Below are 23,241 nucleotides of genomic sequence, written 5' to 3'. Positions count from 1 at the left end.
GCATGTGCCAAAATGGAGTCTGACGAAGTGAAGTTGGTGTTGTTGAAGTACGGTCACCAGTGGGCTGGGTCGTTGGGTGTGTTATAGATGCTCGTGAAGTACAACCTGGTGGCAGAGGGGCTGTGTAGTGGCGACATATGCAATAATCGTTTATAGTGCTTCGTTCATTGAGCTGTAGTTTACGAAATCCCACCTGTTTTCATAAATGATGGAAGATATTTAGGTTATGGAAATGTTTATTAGTTGGTGTCTTATAGGTGATGTTGGTCGTACTTTTCAAATGACTCAGCTCGCGAGACGTTTTCGCCCTTCTGCAAAATTACTTGTGAGAAATTATCGCGTAGGGAGAATGTCGGTGCTGAATTTCCGTGATGTCTTGAGTGCCAACATGAAATGTGACGAGGATAAGTTCGTGTTGGAAAGGACGTGGACGATTTCACTGGGTGATTTATAGGTAGACGTGCAGGTATTCAAGAGTTGTGTCTGGTATCAATCTGAGCAGTATCATAACGGCGACCGACAGGTTATGTGACAAATGTGCCCTAGGATGTAGGCGATGTAGATGCAAATTGTGGGCTACTTGTTTCATAGTGCTTCGTGCTAAGTTGATTGAGCTGTAGTTTATTGGGTGTGGTTGGATTCATAAATTATTTTATGATTTTTGAGGTTATGGAAGTGATTGGTAGTTGGTTTCTTATAGGCGAAGTTGGTAGCTCGTTTCGCCTTACTTTTTTTCTTTACTTCCTGTCGTTTTTAAAGGATAAGATGTGTCACTAATGGTATTCACGGAATAAAGTTTGAGGTCTTCATAATTTTACAGACTTTGGAGTGGTATTTCAGTCAGCATTTGGTTCGGCAGTGCCGTGTAGTGTTCGCGGACGGGCATGTACCTCAGGTGTATTGTCGGTAGATGACAGGACAGTTCGTCAGGGTGCGCACATATTGATCATTGAATATCCCTCGTGCTCCGCCGGTGGCGGGATGTGTTCGCTGTTTTTCAGACGTTGCCGTCCCTGCGTGCGAGAAAATGGCGCAGCTCCTCTGCTGTTATTGTTTACTTCGGACGGCGTGATGGTAGGATGCATGCCCAGTCGAGTGCAGCTTTACTCTCTTATATTTCCAATGCTTGCAAGTTTATTTTAACTGATGTTTGTCATCTTTCTCCTGTGTGAAGTACGTAAAGTGGGAAATATTTTGGTTGCACGAAAGGCCGGATTAGTTGCCAGTAGGTTATTAATGTGGTGTAGAGTGCCTTCGTAGTAAGAATTAATACTGGTCTCTCAATGCGGATGTTTATTTCTGTACATGGTTTTGTTTCAGGTAGGCGTGAATGCAAGCATATGGGATACTTCAGCCGTTATGCAGTTTCGAGTCCATCATTACTACGGAGGTAGCAAGACTTTGCTCCGGTAGCTGACATGACCACTGTGCATGATGGACACAATTCATCAGTCGATGCGGTTGGGATGACCCACAGACTCGTGGTGGCAGCCTCTGTTTTTGTGACTTGCATGTGGAAATTCAGTAGCTGTTGATTTAACTTTGTGCAAGAGCTTATCGCAGTGAAGAAGCTAGAAGTAAGCAGCTAGGGTTACAGGTTGTAATGTTGGTTATGTGGCCACCACACCACACCACACCACAGTTGCCCACTTTTGATTCCTAGTGACCAAATATGGGGTGTTCGTAGCATGCCTCACAATGCCACAAGGAAGACCTCAGGCCCTCGTGCGATTATATACCTTGCTTTCCTAGGAGGTGTACTGTTATAGATTTAGTGGGAGTGCCTAGTCTGTCTCAAAGAGGAGTTTGAGATCAGGGGATGTGCTGAGTAGCAACTTTCATGTGAACTGTAGCTGTAGTGTGTGTTTACTGGCATCAACGAAGACATGGAGGACCAATTTGTCTGAATATCAGTGTTTCAGAAGATCAGTTGTGTGCGTGATGGGGAAGCAGCTTATTTGGAGTTGGAGATGTGAAGAACGAGACAGAACGAAGCACCTGGAGTGTTTGTTACTTGGATAAGGAATTGCATTATTCAGGTATGTTAGAGAGTAGAGTTTCTTTGCATTCCATAGATCCTTCTTAGGACTAAACCATGGGATGCAGATCAAGTCATTTCATACAGTAAACATAAACTTCAGGACTTCATTCAATATACGTAAACCTCGGTACTTTTGACACAATTACAAGAACGTGTTTCACATATGAATGTACATAACCTTCAGATTTTGCAATTCAAGTATGAAAGCTAATTTCAGTGCAGGCTTGAATACATTTATATCACAATTTAGAGTTTTAATTATTAAATAACTTGACACGTGTAAAGTACACTCCTCTTTGACATTTAGCAGGGTTTACATCTTGTAATTCAATTATGTACATCTGTATTTCTTTTAAAATTATCCAACTTTTCCACCACAAATGATAGCAAGCAGAATATAAATTCACTTGCAAGTGGAAGTATATTAAATTTACGAAATTATTCTCTATAAGGTAAGCAGCTTTTGACACCTGCCATTGTTGTGATTATTTTCTTTTGCATGTAAAAAGCCTTATTAGTGTGTGTGATAAGGAATTGCATTATTCAGGTATGTTAGAGAGTAGAGTTTCTTTGCATTCCATAGATCCTTCTTAGGAGTAATCCAAAGGATGCAGTACAAGTCATTTCATACAATAAACATAAACTTCAGGACTTCATTCAATATATGTAAACCTCAGTACTTTTGACACAATGCAAGGACGTGTTTCATATGTGAATGTACATAACCTTCAGATTCTGCAATACAGGTATTAAAAAAAATTACAAATTAATATACATAAACCTCAGAATTTTAAATAGAAATGCAAAACCACTTTAAATATAGATTATAGAAATACATAAATCTTAAGAAATTTCAGCAGAGGTGAAATAATCTGCAGAATGGAAAGAGTGAGTGAAGAGGTGACCTCTCAATGCACGCTTGAACACCTTTAAATCATTTAGAGTTTTAATTGTTGGTGGAAGATTATTAAATAACTTGATACCTGTATAGTACGTTCCTTTTTGACGTTTATTAGGGTTAGCATAGATTATACAAAAATTATATGCTTGTAGTTAATTTTTATTTCAGTGTTGCTGAGATTTGTCAAATTTGTTTTTTACATACAAAATAAAAGTCTAGGTGTCCATGAAACCCAAAGGTTCTGGAAATAAATATGACATGCGCCCTGATGTGGAGAAAAGGTGTTTAGAGTATTACAGTAAGTGCAGTACGTGAAAGTTACTTTAACTAAAACATTTGACTTCCCTTACCAGTGAATCTGGCCTGCGTTGTCACTCGTTATAACTTGAAACTGTTGCTTGTGTTTTCCAGGTCGTGGAGACAGCATCTAGTGCTCTGAAGTCAAGCACGACGGATCCGTTCTACCGTCGTCAGTGCTGGGAAGTAATTCGCTGTTTCTTGGTGGCATCCCTGAATTTTAATGATGATGAGAATACAGTGCAGCAGCTTTTCTCCTGTCCAAGGTATATAAGAGCAGTTGGAGGCAGAAGAATATTGTCAAACTAACCTCATTCTTGATATTAAAATAGTGTACAAAATAAAAGATGTTTTTCCAGCCTGATGGTACTAACATGACATAACAGATTGTTAATCACTGGCTTTTCAACGCAGAATTGTAAGCGAGTCCCAAGGCAGTCCATGAGGCACTGTTATAGACTTTTCTCTGAGCACCCAGAACTCATTATTTACTGGTACAGTGAGCCCGTTAGAGGCTGTATCACAATTAGTTTGTGTTTAGTATCCTGCCAGTACCAGGAGGCTTCTACAAGTAATGTATTTCTTTGTCATATCATAAACCCAGATTTCCCATTTGCTCTGTGCCCCGTACATCAGTTGCTGATTTAGGAAGCAGCTACTGCATTGGCCACTGTTGTGACCATTGAACATTAGGATGTGAGTGTAATTATCTGTACTCATTGTGATTCTCTGTTGCAGTTTTGATGATCCACATGTGGAGATCTCCGCAGTCCATGGGATTCCCTACAGATTGCAGGACAAGCAAGCCAGAGCCACTCACCAGACGTCAGTCACAGGCAAGTTCATCTATTTGAGTAAATTGTTTAATAAACTTCTTTTCTGAATTATAATGCCATTATTGAAAGAAGAAGACCTTTTTTTCCTGAAAAGTAGTAAATGGTTTTAATGAAATAAAGAACTTGTCTATTTCTTCTATTGAGACTAAAAAGAAACAATGAAGAACGTGATTTTTCTTTGCCAGTGTAAGGAACCACATTTTGAGGCTGACCTCCACATAGTTCTATACGAGGTGCGATCAGAAAGTTTCAGGCTGTGTCAATAGAGGGTGAACCGGATGTAGTACGAGCTTCTGCCTTTAGGGGGTGCGGCCTACATTCATAGTGAATCAGTGTGCCAGCCGGCATCATCGAATTAGCATTTGTTTCTTAGTTACGGGCGTTTTGGTAGTGCATTACACCGACCCTCCTGCGATTTTGGAATGGCGTGTGCATCAAATTTTGCCAAAGACTCGCCAGAACGGCTACGGAAACCTATGAAATGCTAAAGCAAGCATTTGGGGAGTCCACAATGGGTCGTGCACAAACTTTTGTGTGGCATTCACGTTTTAAAAATGGCCGAACCTCTGTCGATGATGACGAGCGTTCTGGACGACCATCTTCGAGCACAACGCCCGAAAATGTTACGAAGATTCGGCAGGCCATTCACGAAGATCGACGTCGTACCATCAACGACTTGTGCGACATTGTTAGGATAGGCTATGGGACCTGTCAGCTGATTCTAAAGGAAGAACTCCACATGCGACGCATCCTGTCTGAGGACCAGAAGCAGAATCGACTTCTCGTTTGTCAGGAGCTCAAAGATCTTGCAAGAACCGACCCCAACTTCCTTTCTAAGCTCCGTGTGACTTCTTCCTCTTCCCAAAGATGAAAATTCAGCTAAAGGGAAGGAGATTTGAGACGATAGAAGAGATTCAGGCAGAATCGCAGATGGTGCTTGACAGGCTGACAAAGAAAGATTTCCAGGGATGCTTCCAGGCTTGGCAGCGGCGCTGGGATCGTTGTGTTCACTCCCAGGGGAACTACTTCGAGGGTGATGGATGAATTTAATACCTGAGATAAGTGTACGGGTTTTTATAGGCGCAGTCTAGAAACTTTCTGATCGCACATCGTAATTGAGAATGCATGGAGTTTACCTCCATGCTCCCACTGCCTCATGGCATTGCGCTTAGTCACAAGGATAACTTCAGCTGATATAGCGAACCATTAAATGTTTAAAAATCGTAATCGGTGTTGGTTTTCTGTAAGTCCAAGTGGTGTTAGAACCCAAAGACGACTGTGAGAACCTGAAATCTCTCTTTAAACCATATTTAGTATGTGAACTTGTTGAAAGCGTCTGACGTACTTATTTCTGCTTCATATCTGGAAAAACCAGTAAGGCCTGTTGTGTAAGTTGGTAGGAGTGTTTGTTGCTGCAGCCATGAAAGAGTTATGACGGTGTTCCTTGTTTGTCACTACACAATGGTGGCGATATCACAGGAAGCTGGTGAGTTCAGTTTTATAAATTTAGATTGTTCAACATTGAAACAATTTATATTACTGACGGTGAAGTTTCCACCTTTGCTTCCAGAAGGCATTATAAAGTGGCATTACTAATGGTGATATGGAAAATAAATCTAATTGATACGGCTACCTCTTGCCCCTTGTCGGTTGAATTCACCTTAGTAGTAGAAGTGCTACAGATGTTGGCTGTGTGGTAGAGGCTTGCCATTTCTTAATCTTTCATTTACGTCGTTTCTCCATGACATCAAAACAGGCGAACCTGAAGGGCATGGACCGACTGGTGTTTATAGACTCCCTTGCTGTCATAATGGGGCACGAGGAGAGGGAGCCGTGTAAGCCGGGACACCTGGCACTTGTTCCTATCTTGGAGACAGCGATCAACATCCTCGGCTCCAGACAGACGGCAAGCGAACTGTTCGTTAAATATCCACTGAATCAGTGGCAACGGAAGTTGCGTGGGTCTGACGTGATGTGTGTGAGTTGTAGAGTTTGTAGTTGCAGTATTATGACGTGTGGAATAATGGCCCACTTGGCGAATGTTTTAAATTTGCTGGGGGGGACGAAAGAAAGGTTGCAATATGAATCTGTAAGCGAGGGAGTTCAGATTTTGTCAGGTCGCTGGTCGTGACCCATATTTAAAGTTAACTTGTGAATGGGTTTGTAATGAACATGACAAAATTTGTCTTCTGAAAATGGAAGGTGCTTGTTCATTGGCTAAGGTGGGAGTGTTAACTGCTTGGTGAAGTAAAACTGTTTGTTCTTTGAAGAGTGTGATGTCTTGATTTCTTGAATGTGAATGTATTTTCTCTTTGTGGGAGTAGCAGATTACGAGAAACAGAATGATCCTTCAGATTCTACTGAGCACCACGTGACCTGCGTACTGCTAGCCAGAGAAGCGTTGAAGTACGTGCGGCAACAGTTGGCAGACCGACTTGATGTCAGAAGATTAAACCTGCTGGGACAAAGAAGGAACCTCGAATCCGCAAGAGACTGATATCGGTCTGAACCAGGCATTCGTTGTGTGAGTACATGAGCATTAGAATGTATTTGATGTGGTTGTCGTGTGAGAGAGATGAGTCTGTCCAATTTTATTAGGTACTTTAGATGTTGTGAACTTAAATGTGAGAGTTGATATGTTGAAAGACGTAAATGTGTTGAGGGATTGGCATTATTGCAGTATCTGTGGTACGCTGGAGGCATTCATGATTCTCTAGTGAATATATTGTTCATAGGACACCAAAATTGGAGGTTAGGTGTAGCTTGTAGACGAGGGTGGTGACTATTTGTGATAAGGTTTTGTTACATGTGAGATGTGCACAGTGAGCGGAGCTGCCGGGATATTTTCTGTTCTTGTGCTTAAGTTTAGAGTTTGCTGTGTTGAGGAAGGGGATCGGTTACAAAACTTGTAAGTTTGTGGTGTGGTGTTCGTTATGAATTTGGATTTGCTTGCAAAAATGGAGATGACTGTCAGAGGTTCCATTTATTCGAGACTTAACCATAAGTTGAGAGTTGTCAGGTGTCAGTCTCATGGACATGTGATGAGGCTCAGTATTACTTCTGGTATATTTCATGGTTGGGGGTGGGGATGGGATTTGCATTAGGATCGAGGAGTGGTGTGGTTGGTTGGAACCAAGTATAGAAAGGCAGTGCCACTTATGTGGGTCACAATGTACCAGTGCTGGTGTTGTCAGGATTGTTATATTATGTGTGTAAAATGGTTGTGAAGAGTTCTTGGCTTAGGAAAGACTAATTTGTTAGTCTTGTCAGTCAGATTGTTTATAGGAAGAATGTAGAGTTATTGACCATTTAGTTTGGTTAAAGATTGTTGACCTGGAAATGAAATGATATATGATGTCTGTTTGGTGTTCGTTGACCACCTTGGCTGCTCCCTCATAAATATATTTTTACAAAACCCCTCCTTCCTCTCATCTTGGGCTCCCATATCGCACCCACGAAACCCTCAGTTATTTTTTTTAGAGGGCAGAAATCAGGAAGGAAATGCATACAATACGAAACCCGTGTCTCCCCTCCTTTCATTTCTAAAACGTATTACTACTGTAAGAATCTGTGCTGAAATGGAAGGGAGAGGACTTTAAGTGGTACAGCTCTTTTGCAGGATGTTTGTTAAAATATTAGATGTTCGAGCCGTCTGTGAGTGAAGATTCCTTTGCGTATGATTCTTGGAGGCAGAACGTAGCTTTGTTTGTTGCACGTTTTATTGATCTTGTTATTGGGTAGTCAATCAACATACGATGACGATGTTGAAGGGGTCCCGGGATCTTAATAAACATTGTGACCACAATCAGAAATTCTCATGTAGACATGCTGGCAATTCAGTAATCAGCGTGCACTAAAACTCATCTCGTAAAACTGTTTATTGACGTAATGTCAGATGCAAAATATTGTTTTGTAGAATTGCTTTCTTTATTTTGTTGTGTTTCTACTTGTTAAAGTTGTTACATTGAGAGTGCTGCTGCTGGTGTCATGGAGAGATGTTTCCTCAAAGTAAGAAATTTTTGGTGGCTCTCCTTTACTTAGTGGGGAATCCCCACGTCCACAGTACAGAGTGTCTAAGTATTTGCGACCGGGTTGGTGGCCCCAGCACCCTGCCAGTTTCTTTAGCACTTACAGTCATCCTTCCATCATGTTATGTGAATTGGGTGTGGAGCGACAGAGAGAAGGCAGGCAGTTGTCTGCTGGTTCTGTAATTGCTGGAAATGTGACCATACGAGTAACCAAGACTTCGAATAAAAATCTTCCCCAAGATGTGGGCGTAGGTGTGCGGATTGTTTTAAAAAGGGTAGCAGAAAAATTGAATGTAGTTTAGCATAATGAATGGCGCGTTGCTTTGGTTAACAAGGAAATGATCATTTTTTTTACCGTAGCCAAAACAAATTATTTACGAACACACAGTCACGAAGGTCGTATTGAACGGCTTTTCGCGTTTGCTTTATTTCATCATTTTGTCGTCTGATTTGACTTTGTTTGTCCCCACCATTTTCCTACGTAATACGACCATAATTCGTTGCGTTGGATACGTTACTGGGCGGGGGAAAAGGGTCCCTTTGTAATTTATGAAAGTGACATTTGACAACTTCCTGAAGCGTAGCCTAGAACGTTTGTACATTGGCCGACAGAATTCGTGTATTTCTACATTGTTTTGAGGTCTTGTTCGTCCTCGTAATCTTTAAAAAACAACTCAGCTCAATTTGAATACTAAGAAAAGTGTTAAAACTAGCTACTACGTGTTTGTCCAGGAAGGCACTGATGTTTTGTAGTTGGTAATATTACCAGTTTGTTACGATTCTAGTGAGGCAGTCAGAAAGGGAAAGAATGAGCACGGAAGTTGCATATGGCAGATTAGATGTTTGGAAGAAGATGGCAATAATGATGATGACAGTAATTGCAGTAAACTTGTCTTCGCGATGTGTGTGTTACTTTTTCTTCAGAATCGTCACCTTTACTCGGAACACCTGATGTGATCTGGATATGCCATTCTGGTCGCTGTGGTGTGACAGCAGATAGGTTGCGGTGTTTAAATATCAGTGTTGTAATGCAGTTTGGAATAAGCAGGGTTCCTAATGACGTAGGATGTGGAAAGAGGCAACTCCATTCTGAATGAACCTGGTTTCATGCGGAATGTCACGGACATTGCACTTTGGAATTTCCTGGAAACTCGGCTATGCTGTCAGAGGAATTTTGCACTTATCTTCATCCAAGATCGTTTCCTTCCACACAAGAGACTGAGCTACTGTCGCAGTTTAAAATATAAGGTGACATTTTCATTGATCTGTCTTTTACATGAACATTTGTCATTTCAGAGTTGGTGACCGTGAAATAATGACTTTTTGTACAGACTGGATGCAGCGGCTTGTCACCGTTTAGATTCAGCTGTAATGAGTATTGCCCAGGTAAATGTTAGGTGGAGGGAATATGTTGTTTGTGGCAATTCTTACTAATATAGAATATCACAAGTTCTTATCTTATAAAAGAATTATTAAGAAATCTGTGAAACTGCCCTCAACTCTCTCCATTATATTTTAGATTAGATCGACCATTGACGGTGGACGTCGTGGTCTCCTACAATTGAACAAAGTTTGAGATAAGGGATTCCTAATTATAAATATTGTTGTTCATCACATTTAATGTTTTCGTCTGCATTTGTGAACTCGTGTAAGAGAATTAAACTTTTTTAACACAATTTCAAGTAACATTAGATTGACTTCTGTTTGTTCATGGCAACATTTATAATAAAAGAATATTCCAGTAGGCAATTAATATTTTAAAGGAATGAAAGGTGTTTCGTATCCCAGAATCTTAATAAAAATTAATGGATCTTAAGAAGTGGGGTTTATATTCTGAACAATAATTCTAACGCTTTTCATCTCTTGATACATCGACATTATTAAAGCGTTTTAGGGAACTGAAAGAAATTGTATTCCGGATTTAGAAGAATAAATATTGAAGAATCTCCCTACATCAGCAGATTAAATCCGGGGAGTGCTTGCTATTATTGAGTGCAAAGTATTTATGGGTGCAAAACGTGGTCTTTCACATTGAGGGAGGAACATAGACTGAGGAGCTCTGAGAACAGAGTGTCGAGGAAGATGTCTGGACCCAAAATGAAGGTGGGACGGATAACAGAGAAAATGCATGACGAGCTCCTCAGCCGATGTTTTTAGGGCGAGTTGAAAGTTTACAAGGCCTGAAGGGAACACCTCGGCGTAGGTGGGAAGATAACATTAAGACGAATCTTACGGAGATGGGTCTCAATGGAGTGAACTGGATGCAACTGACTCAGGCTAGACCCCGGTGGCGGGCTTTTGTGAACACGATGATGTACCCGACAGACATTAAGGTGGCTCATAAATCCTTTGAAAGTGTGACAAAGTTCAAATACTTGGGAACAACAAAAACGATTCAAAATGATGCTCACGACGAAGTTAGGAGGAGACTAAATTCCGGAAATGCTTGCAACTTCTCAGTCCAAAATATTTTGTCTTCCCGTCTGATTTCTAAGAACCTGAAGATTAAAGTATACAAAACAATAATTTTGCCTGTTGTTTTGTATGGGTGCGAAACATGGTCTCTCACTCAGAGGGAGGAACACAGATTGCAGGTGTTTGAGAATCGGGTGTTGAGGAGGATATTTGGGCCTAGGAGAGAAGACGATGGGGCGTGGAGAAAACTGCATAATGATGTTCTCCTCTCCCAGTATTGTCAGGGTGATTAAGTCGAGAAGAATGAGATGGGTGGAACATGTAGCGCGCATGGATGGGACAAGAGGTGTGCACCGGGTATTGGTTGGGAAGCCTGAGGGGAAGAGACCGCTGGGGAGACCTAGACGTAGATGGGAGGATAATCTCAGGCAGGAGGAAGCCTGAGGGGAAGAGACCTCTGGGGAGACCTAGACGTAGATGGGAGGATAATGTCAGGCGGGATCTGTGGGAGATAGGATTTGAAGGAGACTGGATTTTGTTGGCCCAGGACAGAGCTTTGGTTAGTTCGGTGATGAACCTTCGGGTTCGGTAAGCCATCTAGTTAGTTAGTCAATCGGTCAACGACATGGCCAGCTTCCTTATTAATTATGATTGTCCCAGTTGTCGCTGCTCGCAACAGTTACCTTCGTTGCAACTAAAGGTACGACATTTTATTTTACATCCATTGTCCTAGCACTGTGCGAGATTATGTCAAGAACTTCTTTACAGTTCGTGTACTGATTAAGTTACAAGTTCACGCTGCAACCTGTAGCAACTAGATATCCCACCCGATATGTAGGACTGTTTGTAGTGGCAGCGTGCTGCAATGGAGTGCGATACTGGCCGGGTTAATACGACCCACACAATCGTATGTCCCAGTGACGCATTAAACCACGGAAGACATTGTAAAGAACCTTGACTTAATCACATTAACGTATAGATGCTTCTGGAGTGTGTGCCCATAAGAATAGCAGTAACTTGGGTGTGCTGTTTTAATGGATTTATCTGAAATGACATATGGGAATACCTCCCCCTACAAGCGTTGATGGGTACCTCATTCAGGCGTAAGCTCCCAGTCTATTTGCGCAAACGCAATTATGACAGAAACAATATCTGCTGTGGAAACCTCAAATCTTACAATATAGTTCTGGTTTGAGGGGGTAAGTAGAGGATTACATGACCTACGAAGCTAAGATGCTAGCCAAACCTCGACTGCTAACACTTAATTGTTCATCATGGAAGATAAATTACGATCCAAAAACTCAACTGCCAAAGTTTTAACTCCCCTGACCCCCATCCCGGAGTGGGGTTTGGCCAACACTTTTGAAAAAGTCACGCTTTGCCACTGTGGGAATTCCTTTTCGAAATTTTTTGCTCAGAATATAACTTTTGGGCCAAGCTGGTGCGGCATTACTTTTCTCTCTTTAACTCCCTCTGCATTTATGATCTCCTCCCTCCCCCCCCCCATTTGGACACATCACATCAACTGGATGCTGTATGGACGTAGAATACCACACGGCAAACACGTACGTACTGTGGCAAAGTCCGTCATAAATAAATATGAATCTGCCTTCAATGTGTGGATAATGGCAACCCATATCAACCTTCAGACATACATGAATGTACAAAAGAAATGTATCTAATCTCGATCTTATGTGTACATGATGCCTTTTATGTTGATTTTATCATTTTGTTTTCTATATTACTCCATATTTATTAATGTTTTCTTTAAATCATTGCTTTACAGACTAATATTGAACATCAGATGAACCACGCCATATAAAAAACAATACCTTCGTTCTAATATATAAGAGTAATCTGATAAGAACATCTTTCATAAACTGCATAACATTGTAAAGGATTGTAATTCGAGTTTTAAATTTACCAATCTAATTTATACCTGAAGACGGTTAAATATAACCGAAACATGTCGTAAGAGACGTTCCAATTTGTAAATCGATCATTCGATGCGGAACGTGAAATGATATTTTAAATATTTTATATTTTATCATCTTATTAAAAATTGTGATTTGACGGCAAATATTAAAACATTTATCAGTGTTGTTTTGCATGTCTTACGTTTGCACAAACTTGGTGACTATGAACTGTCTGCTGGATATATGATTGATTTCTTAGTTACCTAACCAGCAGACATTCGCAAGTACGTTATTCTGAAGTTTTGTCATTTCCTTTTGATTTATTGTCTGGTAACTTTCAAGGATCTGTATTAGGACCTTTGTTGTTTAATGTGCAATGTCATTAAATTGTAAGGCCATAAAGTCTCCTCAATATAGTTCTTTACTTCGAAAGGACGCAGAAAGCTTAAAGAATTTGAAAAATGTAAACTTCAAAAAATTTTGAAATAATTCAAAATTTTTGGGTTTTGTGTTGTTTTTTTTGACAATTTCCAGCAATTTTAGTTTTTTTTAAAAAAATTATGAAAATGTCGAAATTTTTCCCATTCTATACCTACCAGAAACGTTGAATGACACCCAGTCCATGCGAGACTCCGTCTGTGCAGCACCCAATCTCTGCTTCTCACGGTCTCGGCCGGGCTGGCCATGGGGCCTTTCCCGCGAAAGAGTTCCCGGCGACCGGCCGACCATTGTATCTGTCCCCTCTTCGAGGCCTGCCTCGCTCGCGGCACTGCGTTCTGAGCCACCCGTAAATCAGCAATCGCCGGTCGTCGGGGTCCGCAGGCCGGCAGTCGGCTCCTCGGCTGCCGCCAGAGGCACGGGCAGCCTCCCCTTGACAGCTCACTAACACTTATTTGCAAAAATATATATAAATACGTACATAAAAACGTATGTATGCATATATATATTATTTTTTATTCTTACCAAGTCGGTATCGCCGAGGGGTTTGTGGTGCCAAGCATTACAGAAAACTACAACGCACCGCCGGACATTGACTCGGAACTCGACCGACCAAGTAGCATGCACCGCACTCGCGCGCGCACACAGAAGCCACGGCAACGTACTTTATGTGATTTCTTATTATATTATGTTTTTACTCTTTTTTGATTCTACCAAAATTTCTTATTCTCTCAAAAATATATATGCATATTTATATACACATGCGTATTTATATATTCTTAATTTTATTCTTATGTAGTCGGTATCGCCGAGGGACTTGTGCTGTCAGGCAACGCGGAAAGTAGCACGCACCGAAGAAGTTAGCCAGTCAGATATTACGCACCGTGTGACTTTGACTCAGGCAGCCAACTACCGCACACAAACGAGACACGGTAAGCTGCTTGTACGTGATGTTTATTTATATTTTAATTTGGAGTTCCCCCCTTCTCTTATTGTTTCATTCTTCGCACTGCGTCGTACATGGACGGTCGAGCTCTGCGGCTATGTCCCACGGTGCGTGGTAGTTAAGACAGTCGAGCAAAGTCCGTCATAAATAAATATGAATGTACAAAAGAAATGTATCTAATCTCGATCTTATGTGTACATGGGATATACGGATATCCGCACGTAGGAACGTTGAAACTTCGATATCAGCAGACGTGCGTGATTACACCAAACGCACTGATGATAATGTTTGGCATGTATTGCCCTACGTCAGTGGTCCCCAACCTTTTTTTTGCCCAAGGGCACATTTGAGAGTTTATGAGATTGTGGCGGGCACCAACCAATTAACAAAGCCAAATTTTGTTTTCTCTGGACAAATAAGATACGGACACCAAATAATACACAAAAGAACACGACGTTTATTGATACAAGAAACCACGCAATAAAAAATACGTACTTTTATAAGTACAATTATTATTACCCAAGTGGGAAGTTAGTGTGATGTTTGGCGCTGCATTTCAGCGGCCAGTTTTACAAATTTGGAAGAGTAGGAAAATGTTGCTGCTCGCAATCGTCAAGATGGGCATTAGTACGTAGAGAACTGTGCTTTGATTTTATAATGTTCATGGTTGAACGGCATTTATTATTCAGTATAACCTCTTTCCGTATCAACGCGGGCACCGCGTTGGGGACCACTGTTGTACATTATTTCGCCCTCACATCTTCGTCAGTTATCAGAGTGATTATTCTCTTGTAACATTGATGTCACTGTTAGGTCAAGGTCATGACAAAGTCAAGACAAGATCGCCCCAAAAGTTTGCCAGATAGAGGTCTTTAAAATTCTCAAGGTCATACGTATTTATGCCAAACGGCAAATACCTGATTGACCATACTCATGTCAAAATGAGGTCACGTATAGGTCAAGGAAGCCACGACAAATTCGGCCCAATAGTTTCGTAGATACTGGTCTTAAAAAATCTCAAGGTTATATCTTCTCACCAATATTTCTGCTAGCCAGCCACCCTAGGGCCACACCCTTTACCCCAGGGCCACTACCCCAGTCGCACCCCTTCCCAGGGCTATCCCCTTCTTTGGGCCAACCCTCATGATCACCCCTACCCAAGATCGCCCCCCCGGGACCATCCCCTCAGGATCCCTGCAGCATCACCATATCCCAGGAACCACAGGATCCCCTAGGACCCCAGGATTCCCTGGACACTGCCCTCTAGGATCACGGCAGGATCCCCGAAGACAATCACCTCTAGGATCCCCTATAACCCCCTCCAGGATTCCTCGGATTTACCAGGACTCCCCATGACCATCCTAGTATTCCCCACAGATTTCCTAGGATCCCCACCAAGGATTCCCTACCCAGATCTAGCAGAATCTGCCACCAAACATTTCCAACAGAATTTCCCACGATCGCAACCCATGATTCCCAGGATATTCCCCTGGATTCACCACATAATATTACCCACGATCCTGCAGGATTCCCCACCAAAAATCCCCATATTATCCCACATAGGATCCACAACCAGAATTCAAAACGGGCGCCCTAACCCCCGCGCCCTAACCCCCGCGCCCTAACCCCACGAAGGGAGGTGGAGGCCCAGGCCGTTTCTTGAGCGAGCAGAGGCGCGGACCCGGCTCCGGACAATGGCCCGGGCGCCGGGTTCCAACGAACCACCCGAGTCGGACGAGTCCAACTCGTTGGCTTTGCGCTCGCACGCTACGCAAAACAGGACCTCGTGGGCGAGGCGAGTCGTTCAACTCTTTCGACTAACCGACCTGGCAACAGATCTTGTCTAGGGGATATAGCAGGAACATAGTAAGATTAGGTATAATGAGAGGACCACTCAAAATTCGAAAATAGTACCAGCAACGAAAGCGCGGTAATTGATATGGAATAATACCGACAGGGGGGCTCAACCCCAGCCGCTAAGTGGTCATAGGAACTTAAAACAAACCTCTTAAAGCAAAATAACCTCTTGCGCCCTCTGTGCGGGACGGCGCTTGTGGTGGGTCCCGATGTTCCCGCACAGAGGACGGTGCCATTTATTTTATGTTTTTGAGCCTTGTTTTATTCTGTACGACCATTTACAGGATCCTCGGTCCCTCGATTTGGTTTCATCCGATTAAATCATTGAGTTTTCGCTGCTCGTAGTATTTTCGCTTTTAGTGTTTTATTACTGGACGTATAATTTTATCTGCCCCTTAGTCATCTCTGCCGACACGCGTTGGATGAGTTTTTCATCTTTGCCTTTCCCAGCATGCTCCGCGAAACTTGTTTCCTCGAACAAGTTGAGTTCTTTCCGTTTGTCTGTCTCCTGCTTCGGTACAGCGCGTATGTACGCAGTCTTTAGGTAAGTTGGAGCTTCAGTCGGCCATTTTGATATTACGTCTCAGCTTGTGTTTGGTTTAATTCTCGATTTATTCGACAGCCAAAGAGTTGTTGAAGGTTTCGTGGTGGTAGTACGAAGCTCTAAAGAATTCAGGCGATTTCGTGACAGTGAAAATACTAACCGATTTTCTCTAGAAATTACAAACGTCTTTGAGTTAGATTTTATTAACCCTTGCACCATTGAAAATTTAATCCTGAAATCTGAAGCGAAAATAATAATAATAAATTCTTATTGTGTGGATTTCCACCTCTTTTTCCATTCACTGTACGTGTAATGTAAGCACAAAGCGATGAAAATTGTAATATTGATTATAATTGACTCCTGGATTTGACCTTATCATAATGAATACAGATTTAACCTGGTCGGATAGATAACGACCCTGACTTATCGGCATTTCTGTCTGGCGGCTTTACAGGTGAATTACGTCGCTTTTCCATGGAGAAAGTGGAGTGATATAAGATCGTCTATATATTTTTCTCAAGGACTGTGACACGCACATGCGAGAGTACATGTGTCCTGTTGTGGGTCCTCGGGTGCTACGTCCTGTACAACGCGAGCCTACTTAAGTCATTCAAGGTGAGTTGCATGAAATATTCCGTCCTCTGAAGTAGAGAGTTCTGAAAGTACGTTGAGAGAAAAACTTATATTGCGTGCTGTTACCGATACAACGTGACTTGGCATACGTCACACAAGACAAGATGGCTGAAATGACGTTGCAATACTGAACTAAGTATTCTGAGATATTATTTTATTTTACGTTTTGATTGTTCTGTGATTCTGCCCACGCATTCCGTCTCCTTCTAGGTCAGTGGTAACAACCACGTGACACTCGTTCAAGACTTGAGGTTTACGGAGCGGTGAGGATGACGGCCGCTTACATCGTGAGGTCGCTAACACGACAACCCGAAAATTATATTACAGCAGCAGCGAACTAAGGACTCCGGTGAGTACAATGAGAAATTGTCAGATAATGCCCACTGATCGAGTTTCAGAGCGTACGTACAGAAGCGACGTAATTATAAATTCTTGTCATTATGTCTGCTTTGAGGTGATTGGCGGAGTCCTCTTCACATTCACGGTGATTATGATATCATCATTCTTCATCGCCGTCGTGAATTTCTGAACCAGAAGATTTTTCCACGCCTCGCTCCTGGACGCTGCTCTGTGACGTCGTCTGGCTCGAGACGTCTGAAACGATGAGGCACCAGTGAGCGATGGACTCGGGTGAGTACGGTGATGTATTATTTCGAGGTTGATTCAAAATTATAATGACTTTCGTAGATAGTGTTCTGTGGGAAATTAGAAATTAGTATGTCTCGACGGTAATGTAGTGTCTGAGTAAAACCTGGTCTACGTGGATGGGATTTCGCGAAGGTACCGATATCGTCAAAAATCAAAGAATGTTTGAAACCCCCTACGTACGGTAAGGAATCGAGTTCTTTTATGAGTTGGAAACAGAAAGGAAAAGTTACAGATCATTTGAGAATTGTTGATGGGAAAGATTGGAAAAGGAGAAAATGCTGACAATCGCAGAGACGTTGCGTGTCCGGTGATGGACACGCACACTTGCGGTATGAGACCAGTTTCTTGCGTCTGTCTTGTAAACATGTACGGCAGTCATCGTGTAGCTGACAGTCGTTTAACTGGTCAAGGCCTTTCTCTTCGTGTATAAACACAGAAATTTTAAAAACTGACTGGTCGTCCTTACTTCATTTCTGTTGGATAAATTTCGTAAGGAAATGCTGTTGGTGTTAGGTGGACCGAGTATTGCGTACGGAGTCTGTATTGATTTGGATTAACCGTCTGCCAGGGACGCGACTAGTTTTGTGAGCTGTTTATTCCGAGAATCATAGTTCGTCTGAATTATATTTAAGAATTCAGTCCGTACCTCGAAGAAAACACAACTCTTCACCATTACGAAGATCAACTGGGTAACGCTGTTTAAGGAAATGATCGTTGTTTATTCCGAGAATCATAGTTCGTCTGATTTATATTTAAGAATCCAGTCCGTACTGCGAAGAAAACACAACTCTACACCATTACGAAGATCAACTGGTTAACGCTGTTTAAGGAAATGATCGCTGTTTATTCCGAGAATCATAGTTCGTCTGAATAATATTTAAGAATCCAGTCCGTACCGCGAAGAAAACACAACACTTCACCATTACGAAGATCAACTGGTTAACGCTGTTTAAGGAAATGATCGCTATTTATTCCGAGAATCATAGTTCGTCTGATTTATATTTAAGAATCCAGTCCGTACCTCGAAGAAAACACAACTCTTCACCATTACGAAGATCAACTGGTTAACGCTGTTTAAGGAAATGATCGCTATTTATTCCGAGAATCATAGTTCGTCTGATTTATATTTAAGAATCCAGTCCGTACCTCGAAGAAAACACAACTCTTCACCATTACGAAGATCAACTGGTTAACGCTGTTTAAGGAAATGATCGTTGTTTATAGTGAGAATCATAGAAAATCCATAAATATAAAAGGCATCATAAATAAAACACTTGGTACATACGTTGAAGTAAACTTTCAGAATTGAACTAATTGGTATTAAGCATTCTCTGTTGAAGGCTTAATGTACCGTTTACATACCTTTTTCTTTATCAGTATTACTTCGCCCCACTCGCTTGTAAATAATGTTCTTGAATCTCTTTCCCTAAGTGTTTTCAAGTTCGGATTGTCTTACAGAGTGAGAAACGAAGTATTACGCCTGTCTAAATCATCAAGAAATATTATAGGACTGTTAACTTAGTTGAAGCATCTCTCTCTCTGTCTGTCTGTCTGTCTGTGTTTTTAATAAGTTCCGAAGATTAGGATGGGTTGACACTCAGGTTACAGTAAATTGGTTCATCGATTCTCGACAGATTCTGACGAATTTAGGACCGCGTTCAGGTGTGTGTTGCTCTAAAATCCAGTCGTTCCTCAGCTCGAATATTTGTTGCGCCATTGAACATTGTCTCGAGAATAATAGCAAAACTTGAAGAAGTCGCTGTTTCCAGCACTTCGTGTCCCATTTGATAAGTTGAACACGTGTACGTGTTCAGTACGAGAAAGAAATTGCTGCCGTGTTTGAAAACATGTTTTAAGCTGGAAGAAACCAGCAGATAGTCTCAATAAATGCACTGCGTGAATGGAATTCTTAGGAATATTACACATTCTCCAACTTTGTCGCATTGCTCATATCACGTGTAACCATGGATTAAATTCCTTGTGGAATCGAATTCAGACAAATAATTATCTTTTTCTGTTATTTCGTGTCATGAACTGTTGACCTTGGTTGAAAGAGTGCGTCTTAATGCACTTCCATAAAATTCTCCGCTGTTCGTGGAGACGCTTTCAAAAAATTATGCAGTACTTGAAAGAATTGGCACAATGGCGGCGTGACCTGTTGATTTGACCCTAGGGATCCGTGTAATGTTTGCCCAAGTGCATGGTAACAAATTAAACATGTCTGTGCGCACGGGCGTAATATCGAAAGTCAATTTTGGAGCTACCTGCCTTGTCCAATGCCTAATCCATTCAGAATTTTTTGTCCTAGATGCATGCAAGTTTAAATTTATGGATATTCTTAATCGTGGATTTGTACTTTTAATACATAAATTAATAACGAGGGTCATGGCTGATAGTACCAATGGAAGGTAACAGATAGTGACATACAGTTAATATCGAATTTGACGAAAATCGGCCTGTGTAATGTTAGTAGTACGTGTTAGAAACGAAGAGTATTGACTGCGAATGGTTGTTTGGAAATGGGGGGCACGTTTTGACCTTAAGGTCGTATCGCAGGGCCGGTATCCAGCCGATATTCCAGCAAGCTTCTGGTAGCGTCGGACACCATCGTACATATACGTGCGTTCGACTGTGAGTTATACAGTAGCTGTGCATGGTCCCAGATCAAAATAACCCTTTAAAGCAAATATTATTATTATTATATGTCCAAATTTCTGTAATAATCAGTGAGACTTTAATTTCTATTTTTATCGTATGCGTGTATGGCATTATTAATTATTTTAGAAAGAATTTATTTTATTGAAATGACACCAGATGCCATACTACTTTCTTTTTTAAATTTTACATGCTTTGCCATCGATATGACCATCAAAGGTAGTCTTGCGAATTTCTGAGGTGGGAGTTAGAAGCTAACAATAGGCTCAGCCAGTCAAATTATCCGCCTTGAATGGAAAGTTCAGCGTAGTGTTCACAAAATCCCGTCACTGGTGTCTTTCCTGAGCCATATTAATCCATTTCGCAACCTTGAAAAGTACTTCCGTAAGAACAATTTTAATATTATCCTCCCAGTTACACCTAATGTTGTAGAATGTAACATTAATGCTCACCGATCTTTAACCCTGAGGATGGAAGAAATATATTCCTCGGAAATATTTGTTACTCCACATGATACTTGAACGAATAATATCTGATTTCTTTAAATCCGGGTCGTATGAGTCATTACATCCAGACTCTATATCCTCTGCAATATGTCAATTTTAAAAGAGATTATTCTTGTTTAATGTTTCACGGACTAATCACATTTCTGTTCCTTGTTTGAGTCTCTCATATCTTTGTAAACTTTTCCGCATAAAATGATTATTATCCAATTTCTTTTAAATCGAATATTGACAAATTACACCCGTATCTGTTTTGCCAGAGCATGGGATTATGAACATGTGGACGTCATTCTCTGTTCCGTAATACGTCGTTAACTGGTCAGATGTTTACAGCAGGTCGCAGTAACCCCGTACCCGTTTAACCGTTGAGCACACTGGCTAGAACCTGGTGCTGTTGGAATGTCTTGGTGTAGATAGAAATCACTGTCTTCCTTTGATGTATGGTCCCTCATCATGCACGTAGTCTGTTTAATGATCGGTCAGGGTTAGTTCCACAGATCAGGAGAGTTGGGTAAGTAAACATAAAAGAAATAAATATTGAGTTGTCCTACTCGATAGGTTTCGGGTTCGAATCTCTCCCCGTCGACAGACAATCGTTAGAGATCTTTCTCGTCCTTTTTAGTATTCTGAAGCATATTTTAAGACACATTAAATGTAGACAGCTATCGCTTTATTCAATGTAATTTCAAGTTCATATTTTAGAAGAATCATGCCATTTTATGGGGTATAACGGACAAAATTTTAAGACTAATAAATTGCCCGCTAAGAATGACGGCAAAAATGTAAAGTAGTAAACAATAATAATCATAAGAATTATCCGATTAGACCCAACATCTCTTAGCAGCGTTACCATGGCAACGGTTATTTATAAATGTTATCCCGTAAGGTCCAAAATCGCTTGGGAGCAAATAATCATAACCGAAAAATGTTTTATGAATGTCTTTTGTGATGTTGCGTCATCATAAGGGCCCACCATCATCGCTGTTATGATGGAGGTAGCAATATCATTTCCTAAACGTCGGTAAACTTAATCATCACAATTACCACAGTGAGAACAGGAGATAACAATTTACGCGCAGATTGAAGATGTAAGGCACAAATTTCTATCTTGCGAGGCCGAGGCGTAGTGTCGGGACAGATAATACCCGCATCCCCCCCCCCCCCGAAGCTGCTTTTAATGAGTGCTTTTTCTATAATTAGTCTAGCATTTCAGAAAAGAGTGTGTTGTGTTTAGGAGATAACTTTCAACCAAGCTGTTTGTATGTTCTAATCAAAATAACGTTGACCATGAATTTAGAATCTTTTGTCTTCTAGTCTGATAAATAAAAGTTGTAAATATTAATGAACAACACACGGTTATGTTTTAATTTGGTTTGCTATCATCGTAATTAATGTTAATATGAATAATATGGAGCTTTAGACCCTACATATAAATTCTTGTCATTATATGGGACATTCTGTCTGGTTTCAGGGGAACGGCAAGTGAATCTTCGTGGTTCCGAAACTCAGAGGAGGATCTTCATGGCATTTTCACCCGTGCGGTTGCGTCTACACGCTCCGGGGAACCCGGACGCTGCACTCTTGTCGTGTTTCCAGTGTCGGCGGTCATCTCTCCGGCATATTTCGTTTCTACCATCTTTGCTGGCGAGTGAAACGAATTACTTTAATTTTAAATTAACACACGACTAACGCCTGGGGTGCAGGGGTTAAACTCCTTCCAATGTTCCTTAATTTTGAGTCTCCAATTAATGTTTTGCTTGTTCCATCCCTTGAGCAAAATGAATTCAGATTCTTTCTATTTACTCGTCTTCTTCTTTCTTTTCTTCTTTTTCGCCTTCTTCCTACCCTCAGAGGATAGACGGGTTAGAGTAGAGTTGTAGCTGCATGCATTCTTAACCACTAACAACATCATCGACCCTGCAGTCCAGCCGCTGCGCTGCAACGGAATATCAGCGGAATCCAGCAAAGACGCAGTTAGTTTGCCCACAATATTAGAAATGTTGAGGGTGTGAGGTCACAGACCATGCGTTAAGTTGCAGTGGTGGGATTTGCTAAAGCATATATAGAAGATATTGAGGATTTTAAAAAGTGGGGATTTTCTGTTTTGATGATCTGAGTAACGGCTAGCTTTTCAAGTTAAGTAATTTTGAGGTGACTTAAGCGTCTGCTAACACAAACTATAAAGCGGGGAAGATTTTAAATTTGGAAAATTTCATGGGGCTGAAAACTACATTATCGTTCTTTATTTACATAGCTTTGCCCTTAGATTACAATCATATTGCAGGACAGACGTACAGTTCAAATTTAACCACCTCTGACGCAGACAAAGTTCATTCAGTGAAAGTGATTGAGATTTATGGTATCGTAGGCATCAGTACTATGACATTAAAGTGTGGATTGATGGGAGATCCACACTGAAATTAGGGACGAGACGTAGTGGACAACGAAATCACATACAAATAACATGTGAATAAAATAATACAGGCTTTTTGAAGCCGAAATAATTGAAACGCCGCCACTGAGATTTTAAATGAAGTTTTCAGATTGTTATATGTTCAAGATGTTATTTAATAAATAAATAAA

The 23,241-nt window shown here is 41.2% G+C and overlaps 1 protein-coding gene across 15 annotated transcripts; it reads left to right on the top strand.

The window, feature by feature from the left end:
• The first annotated feature begins 844 nt into the window (after nt 1-844).
• On the top strand, nt 845-22,531 carry LOC147871098 (transformation/transcription domain-associated protein-like). 15 transcript variants are annotated; one of them, XM_087341217.1, is made up of 12 exons: nt 863-1,229; nt 1,325-2,039; nt 3,354-3,505; nt 3,978-4,075; nt 5,832-6,053; nt 6,400-6,599; nt 9,400-9,489; nt 13,672-13,804; nt 16,674-16,834; nt 17,063-17,201; nt 17,307-17,482; nt 22,130-22,531. In XM_087341217.1, the coding sequence occupies exons 3-6, from the start codon at nt 3,463-3,465 to the stop codon at nt 6,448-6,450; spliced, it is 414 nt and encodes a 137-aa protein (XP_087197343.1). In that variant the 5' UTR covers nt 863-1,229; nt 1,325-2,039; nt 3,354-3,462; the 3' UTR covers nt 6,451-6,599; nt 9,400-9,489; nt 13,672-13,804; nt 16,674-16,834; nt 17,063-17,201; nt 17,307-17,482; nt 22,130-22,531. The 15 variants fall into 15 exon arrangements, 14 of the variants coding, with proteins under 14 accessions (XP_087197348.1, XP_087197337.1, XP_087197336.1 ...); XM_087341214.1 differs by lacking the exons at nt 9,400-9,489; nt 17,063-17,201; nt 17,307-17,482; nt 22,130-22,531 and having other exon boundaries at nt 16,674-16,833; XM_087341213.1 differs by lacking the exons at nt 13,672-13,804; nt 17,063-17,201; nt 17,307-17,482; nt 22,130-22,531 and having other exon boundaries at nt 16,674-16,833.
• Nucleotides 22,532-23,241: the final 710 nt, after the last annotated feature.

This window comes from Zootermopsis nevadensis, unplaced genomic scaffold (assembly GCF_977971745.1).
Source record: "Zootermopsis nevadensis isolate Lab colony 2312 unplaced genomic scaffold, Znev_1.0 Znev_ptg000066l, whole genome shotgun sequence".
Taxonomy (NCBI): domain Eukaryota; kingdom Metazoa; phylum Arthropoda; class Insecta; order Blattodea; family Termopsidae; genus Zootermopsis; species Zootermopsis nevadensis.
Note: the sequence above shows the minus strand (reverse complement) of the source record. Positions and strands in the feature narration are given on the sequence as shown.

Coding starts and splice junctions, on each gene's coding strand:
- LOC147871098 (XM_087341210.1), top strand. CDS start 3,463: ATGATGATGAGAATACAGTGCAGCAGCTTTTCTCCTGTCCAAG. Junction 3,506..3,977: donor CAGCTTTTCTCCTGTCCAAG/GTATATAAGAGC, acceptor TCTCTGTTGCAG/TTTTGATGATCCACATGTGG. Junction 4,076..5,831: donor TCACCAGACGTCAGTCACAG/GCAAGTTCATCT, acceptor ACATCAAAACAG/GCGAACCTGAAGGGCATGGA.